The following is a 12,902-nucleotide window of genomic DNA, read 5'->3' as shown; positions in this document are numbered from 1 at the left end:
CAGCTAGTCTCTCACTGTCTCTCACCATCTGTCTCTCACCAGCTAGTCTCTCACTCTGTGTCTCACCAGCTAGTCTCACACTGTCTCTTACCAGTTAGTCTCTCACTGTCTCTTACCAGCTAGTCTCACACTCTCACTCTCTGTTATTTTGGTTTATTTGACTGAACTAAACACCGTTGCAAACAGACAATAAACGGTTTAAAGTCAGTATTCAGTTGCTATCTATCCATGCTGACGTTGTCTCGTGTCTATGGCGGTTCTGCTTTGAGGAAATATTATAATTAGCTGAAAGAACAAGTATGTGGGTATTATCATATAGCCTACCGGTAGTCTGTCATTATTTGACATTAAAAGTGCCGTTAGCCTGTATTCAACCGGCTACATGTCTCATGCTAACGTTGTCTCGGGTCTATGGCGGGATATATTATAATTAGCTACAAGAACAAGTATGTGGGTATAATACACTGTATTATCATATAACCTACCGGTAGTCTGTCATTATTTTGCATTAGCTAGCTGAAAACATGTATGCTAACGTTAGTGGTGTTCAACTGGTCTACTATTTTATCTTTAAATACCTTAAAACATACAACAACCCATAGGTTATTTCTAACATGATATAAGCCTCTACAGCAGAACATAGCTACTTTATAAACTAACTAAACTAAACTATTAGTTAGCTAAACGCGCTAAAAAGGCAACAGGCTACTGTATATCTAGCTAACGTTAGCTGCTAACGTTAGGTTTGGAAGCAGAGCAGCAGATCAGTCACAACAGCCAATAAACATCATATCTCCCTGTATTTTATTCCGAGGCACAGAGAGCATCAATAAGCCCCTATAGCCATTGTCAGGTAGCCTACTGTGCAGTGGGAGGGTGTCTCTGTATGTTATGTTACTGTGGAGTACGAGGGTGTCTAGGTAGGTTAGGTTACTGTGGAGTACGAGGGTGTCTAGGTAGGTTAGGTTACTGTGGAGTGGGAGGGTGTCTCTGTCTGTCAGGTTACTGTGGAGTGGGAGGGTGTGTCGGTATGTTAGGTTACTGTGGAGTGGGAGGGTGTCTAGGTATGTTAGGTAGGTTACTATGGAGTGGGAGGGTGTCTCGGTATGTTAGGTAGGTTCCTGTACAGTGGGAGGGTATCTCGGTATGGTAGGTTACTGTGGAGTGGGAGGGTGTCTAGGTATGTTAGGTTACTGTACAGTGGGAGAGTGTCTCGGTATGGTAGGTTACTGTGGAGTGGGAGGGTGTGTCGGTATGTTAGGCAGCCTACTGTCGAGTGGGAGGGTATCTCTGTCTGTCAGGTAGGCTACTGTGGAGTGGGCGGGTGTCTCGGTATGTTAGGCAGCCTACTGTAGAGTGGGAGGGTGTCTCTGTTTGTCAGGTAGGCTACTGTGGAGTGGGAGGGTGTCTCTGTCTGTGTCAGGTAGCCTACTGTGGAGTGGGAGGATGTCTCGGTATGGTAGGCTACTATGGAATGGGAGTGTGTCTCTGTCTGTGTCAGGTAGCCTACTGTGGAGTGGGAGGGTGTCTCGGTATGTTAGGTAGCCTACTGTGCAGTGGGAGGGTGTCTCGGTATGTTAGGTTACTGTGGAGTGGGAGGGTGTATAGGTATGTTAGGTAGGTTACTGTGGAGTGGGAGGGTGTCTAGGTATGTTAGGTAGCCTACTGTGCAGTGGGAGGTTGTCTCGGTATGTTAGGTTACTGTGAAGTGGGAGGGTGTCTCGGTATGTTAGGTAGGTTCCTGTACAGTGGGAGGGTGTCTCGGTATGGTAGGTTACTGTGGAGTGGGAGGGTGTCTAGGTATGTTAGGTTACTGTACAGTGGGAGGGTGTCTCGGTATGGTAGCCTACTGTGCAGTGGAAGGGTGTCTAGGTATGTTAGGTTACTGTACAGTGGGAGGGTGTCTCGGTATGGTAGGTTACTGTGGAGTGGGAGGGTGTCTAGGTATGTTAGGTTACTGTGGAGTGGGAGGGTGTCTAAGTATGTTAGGTTACTGTACAGTGGGAGGGTGTCTCGGTATGGTAGCCTACTGTGCAGTGGGAGGGTGTCTAGGTATGTTAGGTTACTGTACAGTGGGAGGGTGTCTCGGTATGGTAGGTTACTGTGGAGTGGGAGGGTGTCTAGGTATGTTAGGTTACTGTACAGTGGGAGGGTGTCTCGGTATGGTAGCCTACTGTACAGTGGGAGGGTGTCTCGGTATGGTAGCCTACTGTACAGTGGGAGGGTGTCTAGGTATGTTAGGTTACTGTGGAGTGGGAGGGTGTCTAGGTATGTTAGGTTACTGTGGAGTGGGAGGGTGTCTAGGTATGGTAGGTTACTGTGGAGTGGGAGGGTGTCTAGGTATGTTAGGTTACTGTGGAGTGGGAGGGTGTTTCGGTATGGTAGGTTACTGTACAGTGGGAGGGTGTCTCGGTATGTTAGGTTACTGTGGAGTGGGAGGGTGTCTAGGTATGTTAGATTACTGTGGAGTGGGAGGGTGTCTAGGTATGTTAGGTTACTGTGGAGTGGGAGGGTGTCTAGGTATGTTAGGTTACTGTGGAGTGGGAGGGTGTCTAGGTATGGTAGGTTACTGTGGAGTGGGAGGGTGTCTAGGTATGTTAGGTTACTGTGGAGTGGGAGGGTGTTTCGGTATGGTAGGTTACTGTACAGTGGGAGGGTGTCTCGGTATGTTAGGTTACTGTGGAGTGGGAGGGTGTCTAGGTATGTTAGATTACTGTGGAGTGGGAGGGTGTCTAGGTATGTTAGGTTACTGTGGAGTGGGAGGGTGTCTAGGTATGTTAGATTACTGTGGAGTGGGAGGGTGTCTAGGTATGTTAGATTACTGTGCAGTGGGAGGGTGTCTAGGTATGTTAGATTACTGTGCAGTGGGAGGGTGTCTAGGTATGTTAGATTACTGTGCAGTGGGAGGGTGTCTAGGTATGTTAGATTACTGTGCAGTGGGAGGGTGTCTAGGTATGTTAGATTACTGTGGAGTGGGAGGTTGTCTAGGTATGTTAGATTACTGTGGAGTGGGAGGTTGTCTAGGTATGTTAGGTTACTGTGGAGTGGGAGGGTGTCTAGGTATGTTAGGTAGGAAACACGGAAGTGTAATGACAGCGCGTGTCGCTGTGTTTAGATGACAGCAGACAGACAGTCTGTGATCACAGCTGCTCCTCCAACATGGCACCTAAAGACCCTCTACTCGGCACTCTCAGAGGTAAGGATCCATAATAATAAATCCAAAATACAAACGTGCTGTTATTGATATAAACATTACTGGATTCATGTATGTTTCAGAGGCAGCAGATTGGTTCGTATTTGCGCGTGTTGTTGTGGCTCGCCAAAACCAACGACTGTATTGATCATTTGATCATTTCAGTTGCAGACTAAATCATTATTCTGCACAGCCTCTTAATAGCGTTGATGTGTGAAATGGCGATGATCGGTGATCACACGGGTTGCACGGTAAAACGTGTATATTTGTGTCCACTGTCACGCGGACCGACAGCAGATCCAGCAGGTCATTTGCGTGTTTTTCTCCCTCCCAGTGTGTGTGCTGAACCTGCAGTCAGATGGAGAGATGCTGTCAGACAACAACCCTCACCTCACCTCCTGCTGCGAGCTTCTGGAGCTGGTCCTCAGGAAGGGGCTTCAACGTTAGTATCCCTATAATATGTTCTTCAACATTTGTAAATATTTGTTCCAATACAGTGTTCTTTACCTACTGAGAACAAATTGCTATATAGCAAGGTTTACCATACATATTTAGGGATGCCAGTTTATGCTTCAGGTGGTTGTAATTGTTGTACAAAAACACAATATTTTGGGGCAGAATTTGATGTATTTTAAATATCTTAATAATAAATTATCTGAAGCACTACATGTTTGCAGTACATGGACTGAGTTTGTGTTTGCTCTCCTTCCAGAACCAGTTCTCAGTCTGGTACACAGAGACTACTGGCAGTGTTTTGAACAGCTTACTCACCACGATGCCTGTGGCAGGTAACAACATCCTGCTTAGATTATAACTTTACACTGTAACAGACATTGTTCATGAAAAATAGCACTATTTCAATCCTTGTTCGGGTGTTTTGAAGTGGGGTTGTATGAGGTACTTATCCGTAGTCAGTGTATTATCTACAGTAGATGACAGTCGGCACGCTCCCAGTTTGGAGAAGCAGACAGGAGTACCAGCAAGGGAGCAAAGCACTGTACTGCTGTGGACGTGGGCAGCAGGAAAACATATTTTGGCCATCTATAAGAAAGGCCCACCTAAATAGATCAATATCAAGTGTATGCTATATTCATAATGTTTTCCTCTTTAACTTGCCGTGAGACAGCCCTCTCCGACAGGGAAATGAAGCGGTTGTATCCACCCATTGGATTTTCCCGGAAAAAACAGCCCGCATTCTTCACATTAAAAGCCGTGTACAGGCTGATGGAGGAACCTGATGGTTGTAACCTCACATACTTTTTTAGGTGAGGTTACAACCTGTGGCAAAAAAATTTTTTATAAATGTATAAACTTACATACATTCCCTTTAAACTGATAAAGATTTTTTAGGTAGGCCTTTCTTTTAGGTGGCTAAAATACGTTTTACTGCGTCCACAGAAGTACATTGCTTTGCTTCCGTGCAGTAACTCCTGTCTGTTTCTCCAAACTGGGGTGCCGACAGTCATCTACTGTAGGTAATACACTGACTATGGATAGTACCTCATACAACCCCACTTCAAAACATCCAAACTATCCCTTTAGTGCCTGTTGTCTCTGCTGATGTGTGTGTGTGTGTTTAGGCTATCTGCCCTGTCCTTGGTGGTGGAGCAGACCAGAGTCTGCAGGAAGCTGCTCTCAGCTCAGGGCCGAGGCCGCTACCTGCTCCGACTGGCCCTCAGCCGTAAGGCTCTTCCACAGATGATCACACACCTGCTGCACACACCCAGAGTCCTGGAGGTTCAGATAGTACATTTTCTATGATACATTATATGTAGAGATTGATACGTATGTCTATTCCTGGCACTGTTAGATACTCTGGGCAAAGTGTCCACCAAATATGCCCATTGCTGCTGAATCTCACTGACGGACTAAAACAGCTTCGGTTCATACTGTTTCTCTCCCCTCCAGTGGTACAGCCCGGAAATGTCAATCCTCAGGAATGAGGAATTTGTGGGTGAGGCTTTTTACTTGATCTGATCGTTTCCACCAAAACGCTGAACAAAGCTGAGGAAATTCTTGGCGTTCAGTGTCCGACATCAACAACACTGTTCTCTCTCTTCCAGAGCCTTTCATGTCGCTGCTGCTGGTCCTCTCTCACATGGAGTTTAAACTGGACATGGAGGTCAGTTCAACTTTTGCCATTAAAAACTGCAAATGTGCTGCACGAGCCACACAGGATTTCCCTCCAAAATATAACATGACATTTGGTGAAAGCTAATATTCTTTCAAATCACTTTGAATTCAAACGGCTCTGCACTAATAACCACCTCTGGTCTCTTTACACAGAATTGCAGTTTTCTGGATGAGAGCTGGCTCCTACCGGTAAAAACAAACAAACAATGATTATTGTTCACACAATATTATTAGGGTTTTAGTAGCCATGGGAACTTTAAGATCCCTGGAAATCCCTAGAAAAATCTCACAAGCAGGACACATTGCAGTGAGATAATGGGATTAGGACTCAGCATGATGTGAGAGACAGTCTGTTAATTGTTTGTATTTGCTTCCAGGTGTGTGAGACATATGAAGTGGTGCCCTGTCGGGAGTTAGGGATGGTGCTGAGGTTTGTATCTTCTTCTCTACTAAGCTTTCTATTGAGTATGTCTACTCATGATAGTCATGTGTCCAACGTGCTGCATCATGTCCCTGTCTCTGTCTGCCTCTCAGGTATCTCAGTGGACGTGTCTTCGTCCTCGATCTGATGCCCGGTAGTCAGGCTCATGTCGACAAGTTTATCTGTCCTGGTGACATCATCGATGAGATCAACGGGACCTCGCTGAGGAATTCCAAGAATGGACAGGTATCCTCAAACATGCAATGTTACATATTAAAGTCCTAACCAGAGGCATTCATAGACATTATGTCTCTTTCTCTGTGTCACCACAGTGTAGCTGGTAGAAATAAAAGCCTTTACATTTGCCCTGGTGGGTTTTTTGACAAAAATGCAGTATCTGGGTATGGGGGGCTTAGACCCCAGGTTGGGAACCACTGATCTCTTTGACTTTATATGGGACCATAATTTGCTAAATGAACATCATGCTGTATTGGAGAAGACTTGAAACTAGTGATTGAGACCATAAACTCATGTTTACAATGTTTACTGCAATAAATCAAGTGAGAAGTAAGCTCATTTTCTCATAGACTTTTATACAGTCAGACTTCTTTTAGCAACCAGAGGAGTCGCCCCCTGCTGGCTGTTAGAAAGAATCCAAGTTTAAGGCACTTTAGACTCCCACTGGCCCACACTGGTGTTTTCTTGTTGCCTGATAAGACCTCTTCTCAGAACCATGTTGTTGTGTACTTACTGCTTGATAGTGGGGATGGACATTATAAGTAATTTCCATATTAGAGTGCTTGAGTACTCATGCCCATCCCTACTTGGTAGCATGTCCCTAAGGTGGGACAACACACACTTTATCATTTGGACTCCCAACCTGAGCAGAGCTGTAATCAGCCGGAAAAGCTGAACACGCCTGTGTGGGTGTGAAGGACTCTTGATCCACTTGAAGATATGATATGGCCAAAACCTAATTCTGAACAGGTGCAAAAATGTGAACAGTGAGGAAGTGATATTTGAATATTAATAGACACATTAGAGTGTAATGCTGAAGGAAAAATATTAACACTGAAGAAGTAAATCACCTGTTTTGATATTTTTACATGTTTTCTGAAGAATATAGCATTTAACAATATTTAAGAGACACCCCAAGCCAACAGTCCCACAGCTCTGTAAGGGCTATGATGGTGTGTGAGCTTTCACTGCAGCCCTGTACTTTGCACAAATTAAGATGTTGTAATGAGCTGTGCAATGTACACACATAATGATTTTCTTTGTGGACAGATAGTACAGCTTACATTCTGTGTGTGTTGTCCCATTGACTGAACCCATGAGACACTGGCCAGTCACACCCTTGACAAACCATAACTTTAAAAAAACATCCTGCCGCTCTCAAAATAGTGTTTACATTTGCTACTGGTCACGCCTTTAGAAGTTGTTGTCCATAGAGCTACAATAAATTCTTCTGTTTTCCCAGGCAGGTGCGGTTCTGTCTCGGCTGAAGGGCTGCCCTCTGTCCATCGGTGTTCTGAGGTGGAGGGCTCGGGATGGGACGGTGTATCGGCCCCTTATCAAACTCATGCGGGCCCTGAGGATGGAGAACCCCACCCTGCAGCTTGGTGCTGCTGCCTCCCAGCAGTCCGCCACCAAAGACCAGAGAACCTCTCCGTCACAGTGTCTCAAAGAGGGAAGGCAAGTTGGTTACCACATCCAAAACATTTTGCCAAGTGTACTCTTGACATTAAAGGGATAGTTCGGGTGTTTTGAAGTGGGGTTGTATGAGGTACTTATCCATAGTCAGTGTATTACTGACAGTAGATGACGTTCGGCACGCCCCAAGTATGGAGAAGCAGACAGGAGTACCAGCACGAGAAGTAATGTACTGCTGTGGACGGGGGCCGCAGCAAAACATATTTTAGACACCTAAAAGATTCAATATCAGTTCAAGTGTACACTATATTTATAGTTTACCTTGCCGTGAGACAGCTATACAGTCTGTGTTTCTAACAGGGAACTGTTATCTATGCTCTTGCCAAAGCCACCAGACTCCATTGAAAAAACCTTTAATTTTACCTCACAGAACACAGTAGTTGCTGGCCTACCTCTGCCTCTATCGGTTTGTTTGTTTGTGTTATTGTGTGACTTTGGTTAGTTTGGTTTCACCAAAGTAACACAATAGCACAAACAAAGTAACCGATCGAGGCAGAGGAAGACCAGCAACTCTTGTGTTCTGTGAGGTAAAATTAAAGGTTTTTTCAATGGAGTCTGGTGGCTTTGGCGAGATCATAAATGGATATAACGGCTTCAGTTCCCCGTCAGAAAGGGCTGTCAGACATCAATGTAAAACAGTGAAAATATTCTAAATATAGCTTACACTCTAAAATGATATGGATGTTATTAGGTGGGCCTTTCGTTAAGGTGGATAAAATATGTTTTTGTTTTTTTTAAACAATATGTTTATTGAGATTTTCCATTTTTCACAACAAGAGATGCATATATATATACTGTATATATATATATATATATATATATATATATATATATATATATATATATATATATATATATAAATAAAGGAGGAAAAATAAATGAAAAAAAAATGTAAAAAGAAGACAAGAAACAAAACAATAAATAAATAAGTAAATTAATCAATCAATTAATCAAATTATTATTATAATAAAAATAATAATAAATTATTAGAAAAATTAAGTACAAGCGATAGACATAATATAACAGGATGAATCATGCAGTATATTATTCTCTAATAAAACGTTGCCGTGCAATCAGTCTTTTGGAGGTTTACTTTTGAATAGTTATAAAACCGTACAGAAGCCGTAGGCAACGACCAGTACTAGCAAACACCCCGGACCACCGGAGCCGGAAGAGGCAGAGGACGCAACCAGACTCCCAAAGCCCAACCCTAGAGACACCCGCAGGGATGAACTAGCTAATGTACATTTTGCTGCCGGCCCCGTCAACAGCAGTATATTGCTTTGGATAGGGTGCGGTAACTCCTGTCTGCCTCTCCAAACTGGGTGTGCCAATTGTCATCTACTGTACGTCATACACTGACTATGGATAAGTGTCCCACTTTAAAACACCCAAACAATCCCTTTAAGACACTGACCCACCTCTCCTCAACAGGATTGTGTATATCGTGCAGTTCTTGGGAAAAGCGAATATTGGAATGGTAAATAATCACTATTACTTTACATTTTAACATATGTCCAATCTGTGTGTATTCCTGTGCTCTTTTGTCCTATAACTGGTATGATATCTGGTCTGATCCTTTCTTAGTTTGGGGACAAGGAGGTGCTGCAGCATGCCATTACGCAAGTGTTACAGAAAAACCTACCTAGCAAGGTAATGGAACTGCTCCCCTGCCTCAGGGCACATTGGCCTCTGTCATCATGATGGTTTGCAAAACACTTGTCAATATTACCATGCACTCAAGTGTAATTTGTCCCACAGGAAGTGCTCCTAGATATGAAGGAAACGCATTTGACATGCACAGACACAAACAGTAAACTGGTAAGTAGACGCATGTGATGTCTGTCAGAGTTAATAATTGTTCATGTCCATCTTTGCTACTGCTTGACAAGTGTCATATTTCTCTGGCTGCAATTAAATTCTCCTCAAACACGTCTTCATGTTTCATCAGGAGCTGTTTGAGCATCACTATCCAGAGATTTCATGTGTAGGGAGATTCGGTCAACCGGACTACACAATATTTGCATTCTGTGTGGCGTAAGTATTATTTATGTACCAAACATTTGTGCAACAAAGATTTAGTTGATTTTGCAGAAGAAATCTGATCTTCTGTCATGCAAGGGGTTTTCCACACATTCCTGTTAAAGGTCACGCTCCTCCATAGACACATGGGCCTGCCTCAAACCACCCCCTACACCATGTATATACTCACTCCCACTCTGTTCACCATATTAAGTGCCATCCCAAACCTACTAGTGGGTAGTGGAGGTGGGTTATAAACCTACAGATTCTGATTTTCCTCTACAGGCTTGATGCCTAATATACAGTATGTGGAGTGGATGTAATGAGTCTGCCACCACACTTGTAGATTATTAGTGCCAAGTATAACGAGTTGTTTCTCGATACGAAACATGACCGTTTCTTTTTGAGAGAGGGAAGTTTGCCCCAAAGCTTGCGGCTGTATCTATACCCCATACCTTAAAGAAGGGTGCTTCATTCAGCTGCGGGTGCAATTACAAACTGAGTCGGAGGGGTTTGGTCCCATGATGTGGTGATGCAATACCCAAGCCATTACATCTGCTGTCATTGGCTGGTCCCATATATCATTGAAGCATGTGATTGGTAGTATGTGATCTACTTTTTAACTCCGGATTGATGTGGGTTGTAAATAAACTTGGGATGCTGATCATAAATAAATATCAGTAAATAAATCTGGGATAGTTTATATATTATCATTCCATGATATACGAGTTAATAGAGGAGAAGTGGGAGGGGTAGGGGAATATAAGTTTTACTTCTACCTACTCCTTTTCAGACACTATTACTCTTGTTTGCTATTATTTTGTATGTTTATGTTATAATTTATGTTAAAATAAAGTTATTCATTCACAGAGACTCCCCTGAAACCCCTCAGTCGACAGGCTTCTGCTGTGTGGCACTCAGAGCCAGCTCCATCAAGGAGTGTGAAGAGATCGTCTACCGCATTGGTGAGGCATAGCTAGCGCCCTATACACAAGCAAGTCATTAACATTTTAAGAGACATTAAAGCTGATGTGTTCTTCTTACAGCTACTGGGTTCAAGCATACAGAGTGGTTTGTATGACAACTCCCCCAACAGTGAAGTCAACTCTTGTTTCATGTGTGGTTGTAAATAAATGTAAAGATAATGTACACACTGCATTACTGACTGAATACCTACAATTACATTGCAAATCAAACTACAGAACACAAGGCTTTCTACTCATAAAGACCTTTAATAGAAAGACACGTGACAACAGTTTCATAAATAGTAGTAAATGTAGCTGCCAAGATTTATGTTGAAAAACACGTAAAAAGCAGTCCAGAAAAATACAGGAGGGTTCCGCCATACTCCTAGTCAGAGTGTAGAGTATCGACTGTAGCAGCCAATACCCTGACACTGCAGATGGAGCAAGACATGCTGGCATTTTGTGAGAAGTGGTAGATGGGCGAAGGGACCTTGGACCCCCATGGAAGATGTGAAGAATTCATCCTCGCGTCAAGAGACAGCTCTCATCCCCAGAGGGAACCTGATACCCACAAAGTACTTGAAGGGTGGTATGATGTCTGTAACATGTAGTCATGACCCATGATGGAATACTAGGTAGATACTCCTACTGCACAACATTTCAAACTATCTAAGTGTACTCAGGCTTTGTGGAATGATTGATGAATTGTCCCAATCTAAAATACAAAATTCAAACGAAAAACTCGTAAAAAATACCCAAGAAATAAAAATGTCCACAAAAATGGTTAAGTACGATAAATAGGATCATTTGTCACAATGTTGACACCGGCCGCCTAGGCCCTTTCTCCCCTTATCCTGCGAGCCAGCTGGATGTCTTTGGGCATGATGGTGACACGTTTGGCATGGATGGCGCACAGGTTGGTGTCCTCAAACAGACCCACCAGGTAAGCCTCACTGGCTTCCTGTTAAAAAAAGAAAAGAAACAGACATTAAGTTTCATAGCAATTACTGCTAATTCTGCCTCACTGAGACTGAGTAATTCCACCCTACTAGGACTTTACTAATTCCACATATTATTTACCTGAAGAGCTCCAATGGCTGCACTCTGGAAGCGCAGATCGGTCTTGAAATCCTGTGCAATCTCTCTCACCAGACGCTGGAAGGGCAGCTTGCGGATGAGCAGCTCTGTAGACTTCTGGTAACGACGGATCTCCCTCAGAGCCACAGTTCCAGGCCTAAACAAGATATTAGCATTTAGTATTTAACACTAGTCAAGTACGTATTATGGCCAACGTTGGACACCATTTAAGGATTGCATGCCACAGATTAAGAGTACTGTACCTGTAACGATGGGGCTTCTTCACTCCCCCCGTGGAGGGGGCGCTCTTCCTGGCTGCCTTGGTAGCGAGCTGCTTCCTTGGCGCCTTTCCTCCAGTAGATTTACGGGCAGTCTGCTTGGTACGGGCCATCTCGTGCTGTCTAAAAACACCAAAACAAACGAGATCTGTTAAAAACACTACTTAAAGAATGAATGTCGGTAGTTAACTTAACGCAGCAGCAGTGAACCGGACGGATCCGGTACTTCTTGACGAAGATCAGATGCTAACCCCGCCTAGCATACCAGCTAACTATAGCTCCCCTCCCCCCCCAGGTTGCAACACTGGGAGGCGTCGGGTTTGATCCGGTACATCCGACTAGAAACAAGGCCGAAAATAGAAGAAAAGCACCATAAACACACTTCTATGAGGGAAATGAAACGTTAACGACGAGACCGTTGACCACTTAGAAGGTCACACATCCGGAGGTCCATAGTTACCATAGTGACAGTAGCGTCTCAACACTGATCCTGAAGCAGCCAGAGAGCCTCTGATTTAATACTTCGCCATTTTCACTGTTTCTCTCTCCCTCAGGCCTCGATCAGCTCAGACAACATTAGCTCACACACAATTAGCTCATCGTCAGCTAATGACCGTCTAAATATGACATCAATGTCGACGGTTAGTTCTATCAAACCGAACTCGTTAACGAGGTCTAGCTTTCTCTTTAACGGACTTTAACCGTTGACGTTTAACTAGAACCGTCAACCGTTAGAGACTCCATTGTTCTTCTTTTAAGCTAAAGCTAACGTTAGCTGGTCGCCATGTTAGCCCGTCTGCTAAACACTAAACAGTGTCTGGAAACAGAAACACAATCCGCACATACATATATCACATTATTGACAACGGTTTCACCTACATATTATCTATATGAACAGGCGGTAATATTCACCTTTAGGACGTCTGTTGATAGGAGTCAGTAACTGGTTGTTTGTCGTTGATGACGGCTGAAGACGGTTTGTGTCGGGAAGGGGGGCGAGGCCGAGTATAAATACTCTCTAGTGACGTCATGTCTGTGAAACACTACACGCTGATTGGTTCATTTTCCAGAGTTGACATAATAACGTTACAGCCAAGAAA

At 43.8% G+C, this 12,902-nt stretch overlaps 2 protein-coding genes across 3 annotated transcripts; one reads left to right on the top strand and one right to left on the bottom strand.

The window, feature by feature from the left end:
- Positions 1-48: 48 nt before the first annotated feature.
- On the top strand, positions 49-10,633 carry si:ch211-250n8.1. 2 transcript variants are annotated; one of them, XM_037754638.1, is made up of 17 exons: positions 49-297; positions 3,116-3,196; positions 3,528-3,635; positions 3,906-3,981; positions 4,774-4,930; positions 5,102-5,147; positions 5,257-5,315; positions 5,480-5,515; positions 5,704-5,756; positions 5,861-5,993; positions 7,228-7,442; positions 8,895-8,940; positions 9,048-9,113; positions 9,222-9,281; positions 9,412-9,497; positions 10,353-10,447; positions 10,529-10,633. In XM_037754638.1, the coding sequence occupies exons 2-17, from the start codon at positions 3,160-3,162 to the stop codon at positions 10,561-10,563; spliced, it is 1,308 nt and encodes a 435-aa protein (XP_037610566.1). In that variant the 5' UTR covers positions 49-297; positions 3,116-3,159; the 3' UTR covers positions 10,564-10,633. The 2 variants fall into 2 exon arrangements, with proteins under 2 accessions (XP_037610566.1, XP_037610565.1); XM_037754637.1 differs by lacking the exon at positions 49-297 and adding an exon at positions 1,430-1,454 and having other exon boundaries at positions 3,061-3,196.
- Positions 10,634-10,694: 61 nt separating this feature from the next.
- LOC119479251 (histone H3.3A) lies at positions 10,695-12,873 on the bottom strand. The gene is made up of 4 exons (XM_037754639.1): positions 12,715-12,873; positions 11,788-11,925; positions 11,528-11,681; positions 10,695-11,408 (listed from the first exon to the last, which is right to left on the bottom strand). The coding sequence occupies exons 2-4, from the start codon at positions 11,913-11,915 to the stop codon at positions 11,280-11,282; spliced, it is 411 nt and encodes a 136-aa protein (XP_037610567.1). The 5' UTR covers positions 11,916-11,925; positions 12,715-12,873; the 3' UTR covers positions 10,695-11,279.
- Positions 12,874-12,902: the final 29 nt, after the last annotated feature.

This window comes from Sebastes umbrosus, chromosome 20 (assembly GCF_015220745.1).
Source record: "Sebastes umbrosus isolate fSebUmb1 chromosome 20, fSebUmb1.pri, whole genome shotgun sequence".
Lineage (NCBI taxonomy): Eukaryota > Metazoa > Chordata > Actinopteri > Perciformes > Sebastidae > Sebastes > Sebastes umbrosus.
Note: the sequence above shows the minus strand (reverse complement) of the source record. Positions and strands in the feature narration are given on the sequence as shown.

Coding starts and splice junctions, on each gene's coding strand:
- LOC119479251 (XM_037754639.1), bottom strand. CDS start 11,915: ATGGCCCGTACCAAGCAGACTGCCCGTAAATCTACTGGAGGAAAGGCG. Junction 11,682..11,787: donor AAGAAGCCCCATCGTTACAG/GTACAGTACTCT, acceptor TATCTTGTTTAG/GCCTGGAACTGTGGCTCTGA. Junction 11,409..11,527: donor CAGCCATTGGAGCTCTTCAG/GTAAATAATATG, acceptor TTTTTTTAACAG/GAAGCCAGTGAGGCTTACCT.
- si:ch211-250n8.1 (XM_037754638.1), top strand. CDS start 3,160: ATGGCACCTAAAGACCCTCTACTCGGCACTCTCAGAG. Junction 5,316..5,479: donor AGTTTAAACTGGACATGGAG/GTCAGTTCAACT, acceptor CTCTTTACACAG/AATTGCAGTTTTCTGGATGA. Junction 9,498..10,352: donor ATATTTGCATTCTGTGTGGC/GTAAGTATTATT, acceptor ATTCATTCACAG/AGACTCCCCTGAAACCCCTC.